At 47.8% G+C, this 17,539-nt stretch overlaps 1 protein-coding gene across 2 annotated transcripts in view; it reads left to right on the top strand.

Moving 5' to 3' along the window:
• The first annotated feature begins 884 nt into the window (after positions 1 to 884).
• MYO5B (myosin VB) overlaps positions 885 to 17,539 on the top strand; it is a 149,360-nt gene continuing 132,705 nt past the window's right edge. For both annotated transcript variants that reach the window (XM_027794505.2, XM_027794504.2), the window contains exon 1: positions 885 to 1,008. In XM_027794505.2, coding sequence (XP_027650306.2) covers positions 982 to 1,008 — 27 coding nt within the window. In that variant the 5' untranslated portion in view covers positions 885 to 981. The remainder of the gene's footprint in view (positions 1,009 to 17,539) is intronic.

Here is a 17,539-nt window from a genome sequence, read left to right as displayed (position 1 = left end):
ACATGACTTGAAGCACATGGTGGTGACATGGAGTGAAGCAGCGTGGCCATGGACTGACAGGCTGGGGACAATTTTTGGCTGTTTTTGCTGAAGAAACCATCCCAGCCATTGGTGTAGGGTGGAGTGCCTGACACACAAGCAGCACCCAAGAGCACAGTGTTGGTGGGGGAACCCAAACCCACCTCCTGGAAGGAGATGAGAGAGAACACCACATCCCTGGTGCATCGCCAACGGGCTCCCGTGGGCAACGCTGCCAGTCCCAGGCACAGGCGTGCCCTGGCAAAGGGCACCCGTTACAGCCGCTCCTGGCACCCCATACACGGGTGATCCCCAGGCAGGGCCTCAGACCAGCGAGGGGCACCTGCCTCGGGCTTAATTACTCTTCTTGCACGGGAAAGGATGAAAAATAGAAAAATAAAAGGGAAAAAACCCTACTGAAGGCCAAATATGGTGTGTTTCAGCAGCTCTGGTGAAGGGAGCAAGGCAGGGAGGGCCCTGCCCGGAGCCTGGTGGGGTCCTGAGGATCCCCCACCGAGAAAAGGAAGGAGAAATAAGTATAAAAAAAGGCTTTAAAAAAATATAACAAAATATAACAAAAGCCATGAAGAAAAGTGCTGGTCCCGCCGCCCGAGCCCGGTGAGAAGCTGCGCCCGCAGGCACCCAGCAGCGCGGTGCGGGAGGGCCGAAGCGGGCCCGAACCGAGCCGAGCCCTGCCCGAACCGAAAGGAGCCGAGCCGAGCCGAGCCCTGCCCGAACCGAAAGGAGCCGAGCCCGAGCCGAGCCGAGCCGAGCCGCCCCATACCTGAGCGGGGCGCGGCAGAGGCGGAGCCGCGCTGCCTCCTCCTCCCGCTTCTCCCGCCGTGCCGCTCACTCCCGTGCCCCGGACGGCGGCGGCGAGTGTAAAGGTCGGTCGGTCGGTCCGGCGGCGCCGCTGTCTGCCTGCTGATCCCATGCCCTGCACCTAGCCTGCCCGCCCCGGCCATGTCCGCCGTGCAGCTCTACACCGAGGTGAGCGAAGCGTGTGTGTGTGTGTGTGTGTGTGGAGGGGGGGGGCTCCTTGTATTTTCGGGCGGTTGTTTCCCAGTCCTGGAGGGACCCACAACTTTCCCCGCACCCCCCGGAACGGCGCTCGTGGAGCGGAAGGGACCCCCCCGGCCGCCCATCGCCTCACGGCGGGCACCGGCCCGCCCTGGCAGCCGGGACGGGTGTGGTGTTGTCGTCGTCGTCCCCTGGGGTGAGCTATCTCTCCCGGGGTTTCACCCGCCCGGGTGGGCGGTGTGGCGGGGGTTCTTCAGGGAAGGGTGAACTTCGCCCCTGGGCTGCGGCTGTGGCAGCGTTGGCTTCTCCTTTGCGGGGTCTGTCACCTCGGGGCGAACGCGCAGCTAGAACACGCTCAGCTCCCCCAGATCCTCACAGAAAAATTTCCCCCCCTCATATTATTAAAGCCTTGGTGCGGAGAGAGAGGTGAAAACAGCCCGTACAAGTGCTGTAACTAGCCGAATTGCTCTCAAGGCGCCCGGTTTTGAGAGTCCAGCTTTCTGAACGCGATCCCCGGGTGGGGGCGGGAGCGAGGCGGCCGCGGGCGGTGGCGGGGCAGGTGACATGGCTGGTGGCCTCGCAGGGTGCCGCGCCGCCGGGCCAGGGCGCCCTGTGCCGGCCGGGGGGCAGCCGCCCGCCCTCCCCGTTGCTTCCCGGAGAGAAACCCAGATTTGCTTCTGAAAAGTGTTCCTTGTGGTAATGGGAGGCTCGGGTGGTGATTTTTAAGCAGAGCCTGGGATCTAGGCAAGATACCACTTTTTCAAATTATTTTTTTAAATCATTTTGTGGCTGTGGGATACTGAGGGAGCAGCGGCATTCCTGGCGCTGTTCGGGCTTTTCACCCCTTTCCCAGTGGGAGGTTTGTGTCCGGAGAGATCTTTGCTGGTTGACTTGGCCTGATGAAGGAGCTCCTCGCAGGCACCCGGAGGCCACCCGGTGCGGGCTGGTGCGGAGGGAGCCCTCTCCCCGCGCTCCGCGGCTTCCCGAGGCTACTGGGAGTGCTGCGGGCAGCCGGGATCCAGGGAATGTGCTTAGTAAAAGCCATCAATAACGCTAGGCAGGGGCTCATCGAGAAAAGTGCTTGGCTTCAGAACACTTTTTGCTGAAAGACTGTAAAGTGCCAGCATCATCTACTGTCATAATGAGAATTTTAGTGTTTTAAATTCTTCCTTTGACCATGGTCAGTGTAGAGATGCTGCCAGATTGGCACCAGCCCTCTCAGGAAACTGCTTTTTGTCTCCGTGCCAGTCTTCTGGGCTTAACTTTGCTGCAGATGTCTGCTTCTGTAACTCGTTTCACGGACAGCTTTTATGTAAAATTGGGGGGTGCCACTTTTTTTTTTTGCCATCGAAATCAAACAGATGAAGGATGAATTGTGAATCTGGTAGCCCCTCCTTTGAACCTGTGGGAATTTAAGAAGCCCTGTTGGATTGAGTTGGGCTGTCTGTGAGTGAGCTAACCCTTGTCCTTCTCAGGAGCTCTTCAAAAGCAAAGTGTCAGGTTTGGAAAACGTTTTTCCATGGGATAAGTCTGAAGTGGAGCACGTACAAGCCATGGTTAAACTGCTTAGATGTGCTGACCACAGTGTCTCATTGGATGAATGCGTGGATGCAATGGCAAGTATCCCTGGGGAGGAGGAAGGCTGGCTGCAAGTGCTGTATTACCCCTGTCTGTGGGCTGGTTCTAACAACCAGGTTAATTGATTCTTAACTCAAGAATCAGGTAATTAACCTATGTTGTATTTTTATGCTAACTTGGTTAGGTTTATGTTCCCATTCATCTGTTGAATGGGTATAAGGTGGCTGCTGGGGCACTGCTTGTGATCCTGGCTGCTGTACAGGGACTTTTTGATGAGGCACTTGAGAAGCGATGGGCATTTGGTGACAATCTGTGCATGCTGTTAATTTTTAATTTATTTTGAATAATAAAAAAGACCTTTTGATGAGAGCTGGCGTTTCAGTGCTGGCCCTTCTGCTGGTGTCTGTCTGTCATGTGATGACACTTTAGAGACACAGCTGTGGTGGGGCCGTGGATGGTGCCTTAAACCCATATGAGTCTGTCATCTGTAGGGCTGAGTGGTGGTGTTGCGGTGAAATTTAGGGCTGTCGTGCTGGGCTTAGAAGCAGCAGGAAAGTGTTCTCTGTGACTTTGAGTATATAAGAAAAAGAGCACAGAAGGCTTTAAAAAACCCCAACAAACCCAACAGCCTGAAGATGCCGAGTCTGATGATGCCAGTTGCTGACGAAGGTCCTGAAGATGAAGCAGATAAGTTGCTCTGTAGCCTGCTCTTAGCATTAAGGAAGGTCCCAGTGCTGGCTTGCACGTCACCCCTGTGTGCATGGAGGTGTTTGGCCCTGTGGCCTGTAGCTCTGCTGGGTGCTTACAGCTTGTATATGGTAGAGGCTTCCAAGAGTGTGGTGTGGAGAAGACAACCTGCTGTGGTGGGCTGCCCTGCCCCGATCAGTCGGGTGCTGGTGCACCCTCTGCACATGGCTGCTGGAAGATGCTTTCACGGAGTAGCTGGGCAAGGGAATGAACAGAGGAAAGGAGCGGGGAGGAGCAGGAGAGCTTCAGTGGGGTGTTACCATGCAGGAGATGGCTTTCCAAGTGCAGAGGTAGGGCCTCCTGGATCACCTTGTTGGCAGGATGAGGATAAGTTTTTTTGAGGGAAGGCGGACAATCCGGCTTGCTGGAATCAATACAGCTGTTTTGCCAAAAGCCTATTGATCAGATGTGCAGTGTTGCGTTAGCACAGCCACAGTGGTACCTCCCTTGGAATCCTTCCTTCTCCTGCTTGAACCAGGAGGAGAGAAACTGTTGGGGAGCCACTTCAGAGTGGCTGAGTGAGGTCCTCGCCCCTCTCCTTCCTGCTGGGCTGTTATGTGTTGTGTAGAGAGCCCTTAACTTCCACTTGATGCTTACAGAAGATCTCCAGGGACATGTTGTATTTTCTTGGTGCTTAAGTTCATGTTTGTTAAACCATGCTGATAAATTTGCTGTGTTAGACTCAACGCTGCCCTGAGGAGCACTTAAACTGGAGAGGAACCCATCCTGGAAACACCAGCAGCTGTGAATTGCTGGTGGAAGCCCTTCCCATGTGATGTCCCATCTATGCCCCTTTAAGGGCAGGGATGACTGGTGTTTAATAGCCCCCATCAAATGAGGTAATTAGCAGCTGTACCTAATTACAGGCATGAGAGTAGTTCCAAAACTGCATCAACCTTCAAGCATGTAGGACTCCACTTGGGTAAATAGTTATGGGGAGACCATTGTAATACTCTTCTCACTCCTGATGCAGTACCTGGGGACTTCTGGATTACCTGGCTGTGGATTTCATTCTGTTGCAGAAGCAAACAGGAATTTAATGTGACTTGTGTCCCAGCAGAAGAGGAGCTGTATGCTACAGGGTGCAAACCTGGTCCTGGAAGCTGCCAGCACCAGTGCGTGCAAGAGGAGCAGGGGAGGTAGTGGCATTGAGGACTCCTGCTTACAAAATCCTGTTCCAGATAGAGAATTGGTGGAGTTTTGCATAACCTCTGTATCACCTGGTTACCCTGAGCAACCATCTTTCTAAGGCTGTCCTGCTGCTGCCACCATGTTCCCAGGGTTCCTGCTGGAGCATGGTAGCGGTGGAACTTGCCCAGCTGCAGCACTGCCCAGCCAAAGTGGTTGTAGCTGGGCAGGGGAATTTCTCAAACCCTATTTAGCTGAGCCAGGAGGCAGAGGCAGCTCCCTGTGTGCAACGATCTTTCTTTCCTCTCCAGCCGGAGCCCTCTAAAGAAACTTGTTGCTGATGCAGCTAAACTACAGCCAAGGTAACTGCAGTCCAATCCCTGTAAGCCTGTGCAGATGCCAGCGTTACTCTGTAATGAGATAACAGGGATGCTCTGCTCCTGTGAGCTGAGTTTTGGGTGGGATGGAGGGAGGACATTGCCCCTGGAAGATGCAGCCTGCAGCAATGGCTTGATTTGCAGCATTAAACTGGAGATTAGACTAGTTTGTGTAGCTAGCCTTCGTTACTATAAGGTGAGGCTCTTCATGTTACTAAAACAAATACAATTGCTTTTGCTTCTGGATGTTCTGCTCTCTTAAAGGCACTTCTTAAAATATGTTAATTGTTAATTTAAGTGTAGCCTCTGAACTTCATGCAAAATAGTGCTTCTGCCAGGCTAGGAAATCACCAGTGCCTTTCTGCTCCTGGGGTGTTATGCAGCTCAAGATATGCTCTTGAGAGCGTTTGCAAGCTCTGGATGAGTAAGAGACCAGGGTATTTTTTTTTTATTTATTTTGTTTCCTCCTGTTGTGCTAAGTGACTGTTATTTGCCAAGTATTTTTTAATAGACGATAGAACTGAATGCATTAAAAAAATCCTAATGGCTAGTGTTGGGTATAGAAAACGCTCTGGTTTTTACTTAAAGTTGTTGTATTAAATAAAGTAGCTGGAATGACTTGGTGGCTTCTTTCCCTGGGAAGAAAATTTTCAAAAGCGAACAAATATTGCCAGTGTGATCACACACTGATTGAGTCAATGAATTGGCATAAACCTTCTGGCATAAAACCTTTCTGAAAATGATTTATTATTCAAGGCTCGGGGAGGATTCATCCTTAGTGAATGCCTATGTGCTGTTTTGGGGTTGAGGGGCAGCTGGGAAGAAGAGAGAAGATTTTGTGTGTTTTGTGTAGAGAAAAATTTCCAGGAATAAGTATGGGGCAAAGGGGAAGTTTGGGGTTCAGTCCCAGGACATCATGGGACCTTTGGTGCAGAGCTCCTGAACTCCTGCCTCTGCCATTTGCAGCTGCTGGTAGGAAAAGCAGGTTATACTTGAAGGGGATTGGTGTTTTTTTTTTCTGTCTTTATTTTAGATTATGAGAACACGTCTCGGTTGTGCCACAAAAGACAAGGACGACTCGGAGACCATGCTGGGATTTTTATTTAAAGGTGGGGCTGTCTTGCTGAAGGAGCCAGATCCATCGGCATCCCTGGGCTCCTCCTGATCATGCCTTATTACTAGCTGCAGTAGCAGAGAGAAAATAATTGAAATGTACAGCAAGATTGCTCCAGCCAGCTCTCTGCACCTGCAGAGCATGCCAAGGGCATGGCCACCTCCACAGCACCTTGGGGACTACCTTGACTTCCCTGGGGACAGCATGGAGGAGAGAAAAGCAGAGCCAAACTTGGGGGGTTAGATGCCATTCAGTCCACCCATTATAACAGCCTTGAGTAGATGCAAGGGAGGTGTGAGATGTGTGTTGGTGTCTTTGTGGGTGTTTCACTCTTCTGAATGCGCAGGAGATGTCCGGAGGTCACCCCATGGTTTCCTGGTGCTGTGCAGATACATACCCTGCTGCAGGGAACGGCGTACCCGTGGCTTTGTGCTGCAAAAATAACTGTTTTTTGTTATTGCAATTGTTCATCTCAGTTGTGCATTTAATAGCGCCTGTGTTGAGGTTAGATTAGAGCCACTGAGCTATAAGAAACATGGAGCTCAGTGCAGGTGCTGGGGCACAGCCCCAGCAATGACTCTGGCAGGCTTAATCAGCTTGATTCCTGCTATATGCCCTCTTGCTGGTAGGGTTTAGGTAACTGCCTTTTAAAAAAATGATCAGGGGAGGAATTCTTAAAAATACTGTTTAAGGGTGTGAAATCGAGGGAGGAGGCTGCAAATCCCAATACACACAAGCCCAAGTTGCAGCAATTTGCTAGTTTAGTTCCTAGGTGAAGGGTGGAAACCTGGGGACTGGTAGGTCCAGAGCCTGAGGTAGTGCATGGCTTGTGCTGGTTCTTATGGGATGAGTTGGTCCTACCCTTTTCTGCCCTGTGGAAAGAGTGTGTTTGTCACAGGCAGCCTGGCTGCTGCTGAGGAGTGCATTTACAAGGTAGGATTTTTGCTCACTTATTCTCTGCTGCCAATACCCAGGTGTAGAAAATGGTGACCCTGAACATGAATGTGCACGTACCTTCTGATGACCATGAAAGAAGGCTATATATGTTTGTATCTATATTTTTTTATATATATACATGTTTGAAGCTGGTCTCAGTTTGCTGTAGGTGCAGTGCAGTTCTAGGCATGTTGGGCTTTTAATTTACACATCAATTGGTTTGTAGCTCTGGCCAAAAAAGGAGTAGTGTACCCTTACTGTGATAGCTGTCTGGCAAGGAAGCCACAGCAGTAGTCTAACTTCAGTGTGAAGGTGGACTTTGCACCTTCTGAGTTAGTCAGCGGTGTAATAAATAGCAGGTAGTGTAGGTGAAGCCCTGGGTTGTTTTTTTGTTTTGTGGTTGGCTTTTTTTTTTTTTTTTTAAGGTGGTGTTATTTTCTGCTCTTTGACCTGTTCTGCAAACAGAGGCATTTTGTGGCAGTTAAAGGAATACCAGTATGAACTACAATTCAAGTCAGGAAAATGACTGCTTTTACAGCAGCGAAATCTCAAGCTTTGGCAGGCACTGAAATGTTTGCAAAACATTTTAGTGAAGAATTTGCTATTTGGCGAAACTGAAAAAAATTGCTGTGAATTTTCCGTGTCTTGTATTGGTTGTGTAAAGCAGTTGCCCTTGTATGCCTCTGGCCCACTGAAAGACACATCTCGTGGGGTTGGGTTGGGTTTTGGCTTAGCCTGGTCCTCCAGAAATGAGCAGAGACCTGTCCAGAGATGATGGTGGGACTGGTGAGTAGTGGGCTTCACGTAGCCTTTCTCGTTTGAACAACTCGAGTCATGGTAAACTCATCGGTTTTACTAATGACGCTGTTAAGGATTTGGTACTTCTGCTCTTTGCCTTTCCTGGAGTATTCAGAGGATTTGGAGAGGAACATCCCTGCAGGGAAGAGCTTGCACCTTGGAAATGTGACTTTTCAGCTGTGCTCTCCTCTTGTCCTTGATTTGTCTGTGTCCAAAGTCTTCTCCAGCCAACTGAAACCTGTGAGCCATGGGAATGGGTTAAATGTGTCCAAGGCTGAACTATAGGACTACAAGAACTATAAGCAACGCTGGTCTATAAACTCTTACTATAAGGAATATAAGCCCTTAATTGCAGGGTATGGCCCCAAACCCGCAGCTTGGTGCAGGTCCTCCAGAAGCATGGGCTCCTGCTCCTGACCTGCTGTGCCACCATCCTTCACCGTTGTTAATGAAATCCCATTTGATTTTTTTTTAAAAAAATAGATTTATTTTCTCCTCCATGAGAATTTTTTTTTATACTGGCATTTAGTCCCCTGTACTCGTCCATCTGAAGCTGGTGGTGCTGTTAGGACATTCAGACCCTGCTCTGGCAATTACAGCAGGTCACCAACGATACTGTGTAACGCATCTTGCTGCCCTCCCCAATACTATTTAAGGTGTAGGGCAGGCTGTAGGGGATACCCTGGCCATGTCCTCCTTAATGCATGGCCATCACCACCTCCTTCGGTCCATGTTTCGTGTTCCCATATGGGCATTGGTGGTGGTACCAGTGGGGTGGTTTTGTGTTGGTGTGCTCCGGGTGTTTGGTGCTAATGTGGCTTGGCTCCGCAGGAGGAGGTTTGTGCTGTGTCCACCTGTCAGTCCTGATTTTTGGATCTTCCCATTGGCTGTCATGTGTCCTTCTGCCCATGTGTCCCTGTTTACCACATGCTTCCAGCTTAGCTCTCCCTTGAGAATTTCTCTGTGCCTGAGATTGACCTTTCCACCCATGACTGCTTCCCATCCTGCTGAACCTCAGGCAGCCCTGGGGGGCTGGTGGGCTCCATGAGGTGGTAAGTTTCACTTGGTGATTCCACTGAGGTGTGGAGCTGGTGCTTAAACCCAGATAATCCTTACTCTCACCCTTCCCATGAGTCATTGCCCCAGCTGCCTTACAATAGTCTCACCGAGGTGTGAGGTGCTGGTAGGATGTGCTAACCACCATTTACAGGGCTGTTGGAGCAGGTTGTGTTCTGAATGAATCACAGCCACTACTTATCAAAATGACATGTTGCATCTTGGAGATGCATTCTGGAAAGTTACCACTCTTCAAAGTAAAAAGACCCTTAATATATTTAAAGATGGGTTTTTAAAATCATGGGGAATGGTGATGGGAATGTCCGTTTTCTTCTGAAAGCCCTGCAGGGATGATTTTAGGTGGCTCAGGCAAACCTCCAGCTGCCAAATCCCTGAACAGGCTGGACATGGGCAGGCAGCTGGGGCTGCCAACATGTGTGGTAGCAAATGAGTGTTGAAAACTGTTTTAAAAAAAATAAAATAAAATTTGAATCCCTGTGCATGCTGAGAAGCCGGTCCTTGGTGCTATGCCCCACGTGAGCAGAAAGTCAGCGTAAGCATATCTCAAGGCAGCGAGTGGATGCAGAGATGCAGAGATGAGGGAAGCTATAATTTTCAATCTAATTAAGCTGAGTAACTCCCTTGTGTATTTATGCTTCTTAATTACTTTGAGCTCTAATAACATGGGTGCTGTGGGTATTGCTGTTTCTTGAGCAGTGAGTGTGATGTCCAGCTGGAGTGGAGGAGCAGTACCCACTGAGTGCTTTGGGGATGGCGTGGGTCTCGGTCAAGGACAGTTAATCTCCTGGTGGGGTAGGGATGGGGAGCTGAAGGTGGCTTTCACGTGGCTGTGCTGGCTTACTGTGGTCTTGGATTGGTCCCACATCTCCTGATAGGACTGTGTGTCCTGTTTCAGGGACAAAGTGGAGGTGTAGGAGAAGAAGGTCCTGCCCCAGACCCACACAGACCTCAGCAGGAGGTGGATGTGTGAAATAACAGTGTGGTTCTTGCCAGCCTTTCCCATGGTTGTGGAGAGCCTGTTTCTGGCTCAGCTGATGCCTGGTTTCACCACTACATTCAGTGGCAAGAAATAAAATAACAAAGGAGGTGAAAGACCAGGTGGTCCTCATCCAGTGCTTGGTCAGTGTCTCCTGTCACCGTGCTGTCCCCTTCTTTCCTGTCTCCACCTGCCCTTGTAAGAAATGACTTCTCTGCTGGATAGACCGTGAGCACCTACCTGCACTGCCATCTTGTAGCACCAACAAGGCATGTTTTGGCTGAAACAAGAACTTTAATGCTGCTAAAAAGTTGTGGAAGCCACATCTACACAGGGTGTCAGCATTTCACTTTGGGGCTGGTGGAGAGCTGCCCTCAGGGGTGTCTGCCATGTCTTCCCTACTCTTGAGTACTGGGGTTTTCTCCCCCAGGTTCTGGTGTTGCAAGGAAGGAGAAAGAAGGGGTAAAATTTGGATGTCTTAAGCATACAAATCTGAATTCTAGAAAATACTTGTGCTCAATTTTAAAGGGCTGATGCTTTGGGTGCAGCTTGTGGCAGAAACAGCAGTGGATTTCAGCCTCGCAGTGCTGCTGCTGCCCTGGGGGTGATTTCTGCTGCCCGGCCCCTCGCCTGCTCACCAGGAGCTGCTTTGAAGCCTTGTGTGCTCTTGCTGTGCCAAAATAAACTCAAAGAGTCGAGGCTGTCGGAGCTAATCTTCATCCTTTTGTGCTTTGCCCTCCCTGGTGCTGTTTTGGTGAGCAATGGCTGTGCTCACGCCTGCTTGTTTTAGGGAAACCCCTCCCCAGCATGGGAGCATGGGGGCTATCCTTGTGGCAGTAGATGGACGTGAGCAGTGCTGCCCAGCTTTGAAACACCTGAAATATCCACCTGCTTGACCATCACGGTAGGCCTAAATCATCTTTAGTAACAAAACTTGCTTGAATTTGCCTTTCGGCACCTGACACTCCATGCTGGAGAAGATGAGATGGCTGAGGCTGCTTCAGGCTGGGAAACTCCTTGCAGCCCCAAAGAGCAAGCTGTGAGCAGGCTTTTCCTCCCCAAGCACTGCTGCACTGATGGTTACATCCCAGAATTCAGCATCAGGCAGAAAAACTGCTGATGTTACCCAAATGCGGCCTCCTTGAGGCCCCTCTTTTTGTCCAAGGAATAGTGTGGTGCAGAAGGCTGTATTTTTAAATAAAAAAAGTCAATTCTGTTTCTGAGAACATCCTATTTGGCAACGCCAAAAAGTCTGTAGACTCTCCAAGATTCACTGGGGTTTTTTTGGTTTGTTTTTTTTTTTTTTTTTTAATTTTTGGCTGAAAAGGGTGCTGTCTCCTAGCAGTCTTTGCTCTGGTACAAAGTTTCAGCACTGGAAGGCAATGTGAAGTAAATCAGCGGAACGCAGACCCTGCTGTTGCTTGCTAAAGTTTGCCCGGATCTAGTCTAATTGCCAACCTGGTAAGTACTTAGAAACTCCAGCTCTTTTCCTGCAGGGAAGGAGCTCAGCCCCATATCCAATCCCTCTGGCAGTGCTTGTCCCAGCTGAGCATCCTGCTTGGGTCCTGGCATCCTTCTGCTCCAAAAGATGATATTTTTGAATCCTTTGGATATAAATTGTGCCTGAGCAATTTACTTGCTGTTGTATCCCAATTTTAAATGGTATTTTCTTTTTTAAGTAGCAGGTTTATTGTTTTTTTTTTTTCCTTCTTTTTCCTTTTAGTCTCAGATGACTCTGCTTTAATATTCATTCATTTGTGAGGTATTACCCAGATTTAGACTGTCATTAATTTACAGCACAATAGTTTTTGGTGTCCCTGCTTGAAGAGCAGACTGGATGCTGTGGCTTACAGAACATCCCTGGGACTTTAGTGTGCAGAATCCTGTGTATCAGACAACACATAAGTTAGCTAGGTTTTAGCCTTTTAGCAACTCTGAAGGCAGTTTCTTGTCTCTCCATATTCAGTACTAAAGGCTGAATGTTTCTAAAGGAAGAACCTTGCAACAAAACAATCTTAATTTTCCTCAGTAATATTTTGGGGACAATCTGTTGGTGACTATTTTATCCAGCATGCCATCTCTTGGCTTATAAACCTTTTTGATGTGGCTCATTCAGGGGAAAAATGGCATTACACACTACCTCAATCACTCAGATGTCAGAGAGGATATCGCGTTTGACTAATCAGGGGAAATTTGGGAAGATTTAGTAATGCCAGGAGACATGACCCACTTTCAGATAAACGCTTTTCAGACAATAGAGGTTGTGCTACATGGTGGGGGAGGGAGAAAAAGTCACAGAGTAGAAATAATTAGTAATTATAATTTTGAAATTTTTATTTTCTTGTGCTGACTCTTTCCCAGGCTTGGGATGCATGTTTGCTTTCTTGTTATGTTGTTCCTCAACCCCCCCTCCACCCCCCCCCCCCCCTTTGGTTATTTTGGGGTGTGTGTGTTGTGTGTTTTTTTTGTTGGTGTTTTGTTGGTGTTTTTTTTGGGAGTGTGTGTGTTGGTGTGTGGTTTTTTTGTTTGTTAGAAAAAGAAAATATTGGTACTAACTGGTTGTCAACAAATATGTGTTATCTGGAGATGGCCGTCTCTGGGCTGCAGATGCCAGTCACCTTTGGGATGCCCCTTTGGGCACAGGAGGTGGCTGATGGCTGTCATGATGGAGGGTGTTGGGAACTGTGGTCTAGCGTGATGTGGCTCTGGTCTAGCTGTTGGTGACCAGCATTGACTAGGGATGGGGAACCTGGTGTGGGAGTTTGCCTTGAGTGTCCCAGCTCAGGAGGGTGACCACCCTATAAAGTGTGCCTTAAGTACATAAAGAGAGAAGAATATTAATTTGTAAAGCCAGGTTTCTGTGTTTTCTTCACACCACAAACCTTCTATGTGGTTCATCCCTATACCTGTGTTATTGGGGACTTCTGACCAAAACAGCAACAGAAATTGCAGAGGTGTAGTACTATGATGCCTGTGAGAAAGCCATACCTGATGCTTGAAGTTGTAGTATATAAACTTTTTCTTCAAAGACAATGAGAGAGCATTCTTTAAGTAGTAGCTGCATGATTTTCAGCACTGCAAGTTCTGTCAAGCAGCTTGTTGTGGCTGTTCCTTTGTTCAGGGTTTTATCTTTGCAGCTGTATGAGCTGAACAAAAACAACAAAAAGTCTGCCTAAAACTTATTATAACCTCTTATTAAACATAGTTTTGTAATCCTTCCAGAGTACAGCAACAACACTTCTGTCTTAACTTCATATTGTAGGTAAACTCTGGCAATTTCTTGCAATTTGCCTTGCTGGTGTGAATATCTAACACAAGGGAGCAATGTCTTCAGCCCACCTGAAAATGGGAAGATGAGTTGTGCTGCATGGGCAGTGTTTTTTTTGGGGGAAACTCCACCTTAAGGCTGTGCTGGAACTTCTGCTGGCTTCTGGAAGGGGATCCAAGTATTTAAAACTTCTATTGTTATTTTTGAAAACAATCTTTTGTATGATCGTTCAGCTGTGGCTGGTTTTTAATTTTTATTTTTGATTTTATTTTTGCCTGTAGCCGTGACTCTGTTGCTGCTCTTCTACAGTAAAAAAGGTGCTCATTTTCTAAGTGTTGCCCAGATTCTCTTGTTTTGAGAGCCATGCTACAACAAGCTTTAAGCATCTTTACCAAGCAAGTTAGTGCCTTCCTGAAGTTAAAGTCTTGCTTCTTCTGCCTTTAAGCTTCAAAGCTAGTAGACTTAACAGTTTTTTGGGTGCATCTCTGTTGGTAAATGCTGATTTTATGTGCTGTTGCTGTGATAGCTGCAAGGTGTGTAGCCCTGGTTCTTTTCTAGATAAATCCATTTCCTTTGCACATATCTCTGGGTTGTTTGGTGAATTGATCACTGGGTATTCATGGGGGCTCTGAACTTCAAATTATCATTGTGTCCCTTGAAATACTTAAGTGCAATTCTGAAGCATTAGCAGCGGATGTTGAAGCCTGGATTGAAGTCATGCGTGATGCTAAGAGCTTGTGTGATCTTTGGATGACTCAGGAGCGATGGTACGTAGTCAGGCAGGAAGGTGGTCTTGCTGCTTCTGTAAGCACCGGTGTTGCTGGTGCCTGCCTGCTCACTCTCACGTGCCTACGAAGCAGATGGAAGGTTGAGAAGAGCTAAAATACATCTGGGATCTGGACAAACCTGTCCTGCAGTCAGGCTAAACTTCAATATAGTTAATTTGTCTGGGAGGGAAGAGCCCGTTTTGGAAGGACTTGGCTCCACTCCTCCTGCTCACACAAAACGTATGTAATTTAGCAAGTCAGGACAGAGCAAAGTGTGGTGGTCAAGGCTTGAAAGAGCCAGCCCAGCAGCTGGATGTGCTGGAAACAAATGCAGGTTTGAACCATGGCTCGTGACTTGAGAGCTGCATAGCTTTTGAAACGCTCCAAGAGACGGAAGGGCCCTGGCTGCATTTGCCTTACCTGCTTTAACCCCATAAACAGCACTGACCCTTGCCTCTTACAGGTTTTTTGTCTGATTTATGTCTGCTTTAAAGCTGACTGCTGTGTTAACACAGTTGTCCAGTGCCCATGATTGAGGCTTGGAGGAGTTTCTTGGGAGTCACAGCACTCATCAAAAGGATTCATGTTAGATGGTTGAGCTGGGTTGTGTTAAGGATGTTTTAAGTTGTTTTATGGAAGCAGGCCAGTTAAAAATGGAGACTTAGCTTTGTTCACCCTTTATTTTCAGGTAGAGCTGAAGAAAAACTAAGCCACCAGAAAGCCATGTGTAGGTCTTGTGCTCTGGTAATACACCTGCAGCGAGGGGGTGGGTGGAGCTTCCTTCATCCCATCAACACTTGATTGCACTGAATGTGGGCAGTCAAGGCAGGTGTGAAAGTATGGTAGTGTCATTTAGCCACTAAATCAGCCTTGAACATTTGTGGGGCTGAAGTGGCATGTGAAATCTCGATCCGTCTCTTCAGGGTTTAGGTGTCCCTTCAGTAACCAAATGCTACTTGTGCTGGTGGCAATGTCTTGCAGCTGTGTGCTGGAACAGCATCCTTTTCACCAGCATCAGTCTCACTGAGAGCTTCTCTGGTCCATGAGGATGCTGTGAGCCTGTGAAATTAGAGAGCCCTGAGCTCCCCTGTGTGTGTTTAGAGATTGCTGATCTCTCTACTTATATTGCATGTCCCTTCCACATGCTCAGAGAACTTCCCACTTCAGGAGATTTAAACAGTTTCTGGGGATGTCTCTTGCGGTTTGAGCATATGATGCTGGGGATAAATTTGCTGTAGCAATTAAACATGTGTTAGGACCGTTGATAACATTGAACTGCAGCAGTCTGGCTACTGGAGCAGCCCCTACCCTTTCATATCTTGTGATAGGGAGAGACTTGTAACTTGTTTTCCCCTGTGTCAGTGCAAAATGGGATTTGGGCTTTCTTCTGTGCTTGTAAATCCTGAAGGGAGTTCAAAAGTGTAGGAAGAACAAGGAAATCCCAGCTTGTGAGCTTTCCCAGCCAGCATTTCTGGCTGGAAACAGGCAGTGGGAACGCTGAGGTGTGCTGGTTTACTTTCAAACAAAGCCTAGCCTTCTGACAGTGCTTTGCTGGTAGCTGATGGAGAGAAAACCTCTGAGAACAGGCTAAAATATCCTTTAAACAGGTTAAACTGCTTTCCTATGAAAAGAGCTCTTGTGAAAACCACTCCATTGGGTTTCTCAGTGGAATATCAGTGCTGGCAGCCAAAATGAGCTTGGTTCGTGGCTGTGCTGTTCCCATTGGTGATGGCCACTTTGTCCCCTGCTCCTGCATTGCTGTGGCCATTGGTGTCGTCTTTGCAGACATTGCAAAGACTTGGGCAGTGTTGTGTTTTGACTGAGGTGGCTTCTCCAAAACGCGTTAGGCTGGCACTTCGATCCACATTGCTGTGGCTAGAAATGCCAGAAAGAGAGGGAGCATGGAAATGTAGGGATTCTGCACCACCTTTGTAGGGGAATGATTGAAATCATCAAGGAAGATCCAACAGGAGGTGACCAGCAGGTCCCCTGGGCACTGGGTCAGGCTGGTTTTGGTCCGCAGGGCTGCTTGACAGGGGGCTTTCCAGTGTGGTGCAGTTACTGCTGGGAACATCCTTTAGCTTTGCATCTGGAAGTGACCCTGTCTTGCAAATACAATGCAGGGAGGAAAGGGAGGACAATGCAGGAGAGGAGGGGAAAGCAAATATTTGCATTTCTGCTGTTTAATCAATCTTGCTGATGCTTTGGTAGGACCTGTTCCTCTCTCATTCAAGTCTCTGCTCTTACTCAAGTATTTCTGAATGTACTGTTTATTTACAGAAAGTGGGTCTTATCTCCACCGTAGCTGGGAATAAGGAGGCTGTGCTCCAATAGTAGCTTTAATAATGCTCTGATAAGGGCTCAGCACTGGCTTATCGGGGAGCAGCAGGGTGAGAGGTGCCGTGGGGAGAAGGAAAACTGAAATGGTGGCAAAGGCTGGTTGGTATTTGGTAGACAGCTTGGCTGGTGCATGAAGGAGGTGAAGAGTTTGGTCCTAAGTTTGGAAAGCACCTATGCACTGCTTATCTCAATATACTGGGAGGAGCAGAGGCAAGGGCATGATTTCTTTGATAAAAACTGAATCTCAATGACTTTTATGTTTATCAAGTCAGTGGTTTGAGGTTATTTTATTCCTTAAACATCCCATACCCCAATTTGTTATGCCTTACTTTCATGAATTATAGCCCAGTAATTAAGGTAACTTGGGGCTTGCATCTGATATTCTGAAATTTCTGGGGAAATGGGTATTGATGATACCTCTGTGGCTTTAAGGGGAAAAGGGAGTTGATTCAAGTGGAGAAGTCTGGGATGTGATGGAAACCTACTTTCAGCTGCTAGCTGAGCTTTGGGTAATTCTGCAGTTGGGTTCCTGGTGCTGCCTCAGTGAGGCCACTGTCCCTGTGATAGTCACTGAGCTCTGCCTACCCTCCTGAGGTGGCCTGAAAAGCAGAAAGCTTGAAATTACAGCTCTTCCGACAGGATAAGTTGATGAGAAATTAACTCCAAATTCTGATTCCTACTCTTGTGGCTTCATTTTATAAATAAATATTTTTATATATATAAATAACCTTTTTCTTAGAATTTCTACTTAAAACTGCTCTGAGTTCAGCTGAAATTCAACATTTAATACCTATTGTTTGAGTAAAGGCTTATAATTGTGCTCAAAGCACAGTAATACTTCAGTTACTTCTGATGTCACTTAGGAGAGCTTTCGTGGGATGCGAGTAGTGGAAAAGTGACTCTTATCTGCGCAGCTGTGTCCAGCTGGGGTGGGGGAACCCTTTTCAGTTCCTCTAGGCAGTTTTGACATGGATGGAGAATAACTAAAGTTCAGATCACGACTTTCAGCTTAATCCTGCAGTCAGGCTTGATGCTTGTGTGTATTCTCAGTAGGCTGGGTGATGGGATCACAGCACAGGATGCTTCTACAGGCAAGAGGTGTCTGTGTTGTATGCCTGAAAAACTGTCTTGATTTGGGGCAAGAAGTCAAAAAGTGCCTTTAACTGTCCAAGTTGAAGGTTAAAATACATTGGACCTTTGCAGCCATGGTGTGAAGCAGGGCTAAGGTTGCTCTGGGAGTTCTAACTCTGTGTTTCTTAAGCTCTGGGAGTTCAGCTATGTGGGTCATGTTTGGCTTGGGGATAACAGCATCATCATCCCTTTCATCTAAATTATTCATTGACTGTAATTGTCTGTGAATGGAGGAGTCATTTATACTCTGCATATATGGAAGAC

This window comes from Falco peregrinus, chromosome Z, assembly GCF_023634155.1.
Source record: "Falco peregrinus isolate bFalPer1 chromosome Z, bFalPer1.pri, whole genome shotgun sequence".
NCBI classification, from domain to species: domain Eukaryota; kingdom Metazoa; phylum Chordata; class Aves; order Falconiformes; family Falconidae; genus Falco; species Falco peregrinus.
This window is presented reverse-complemented; position numbering and strand designations above follow the sequence as displayed.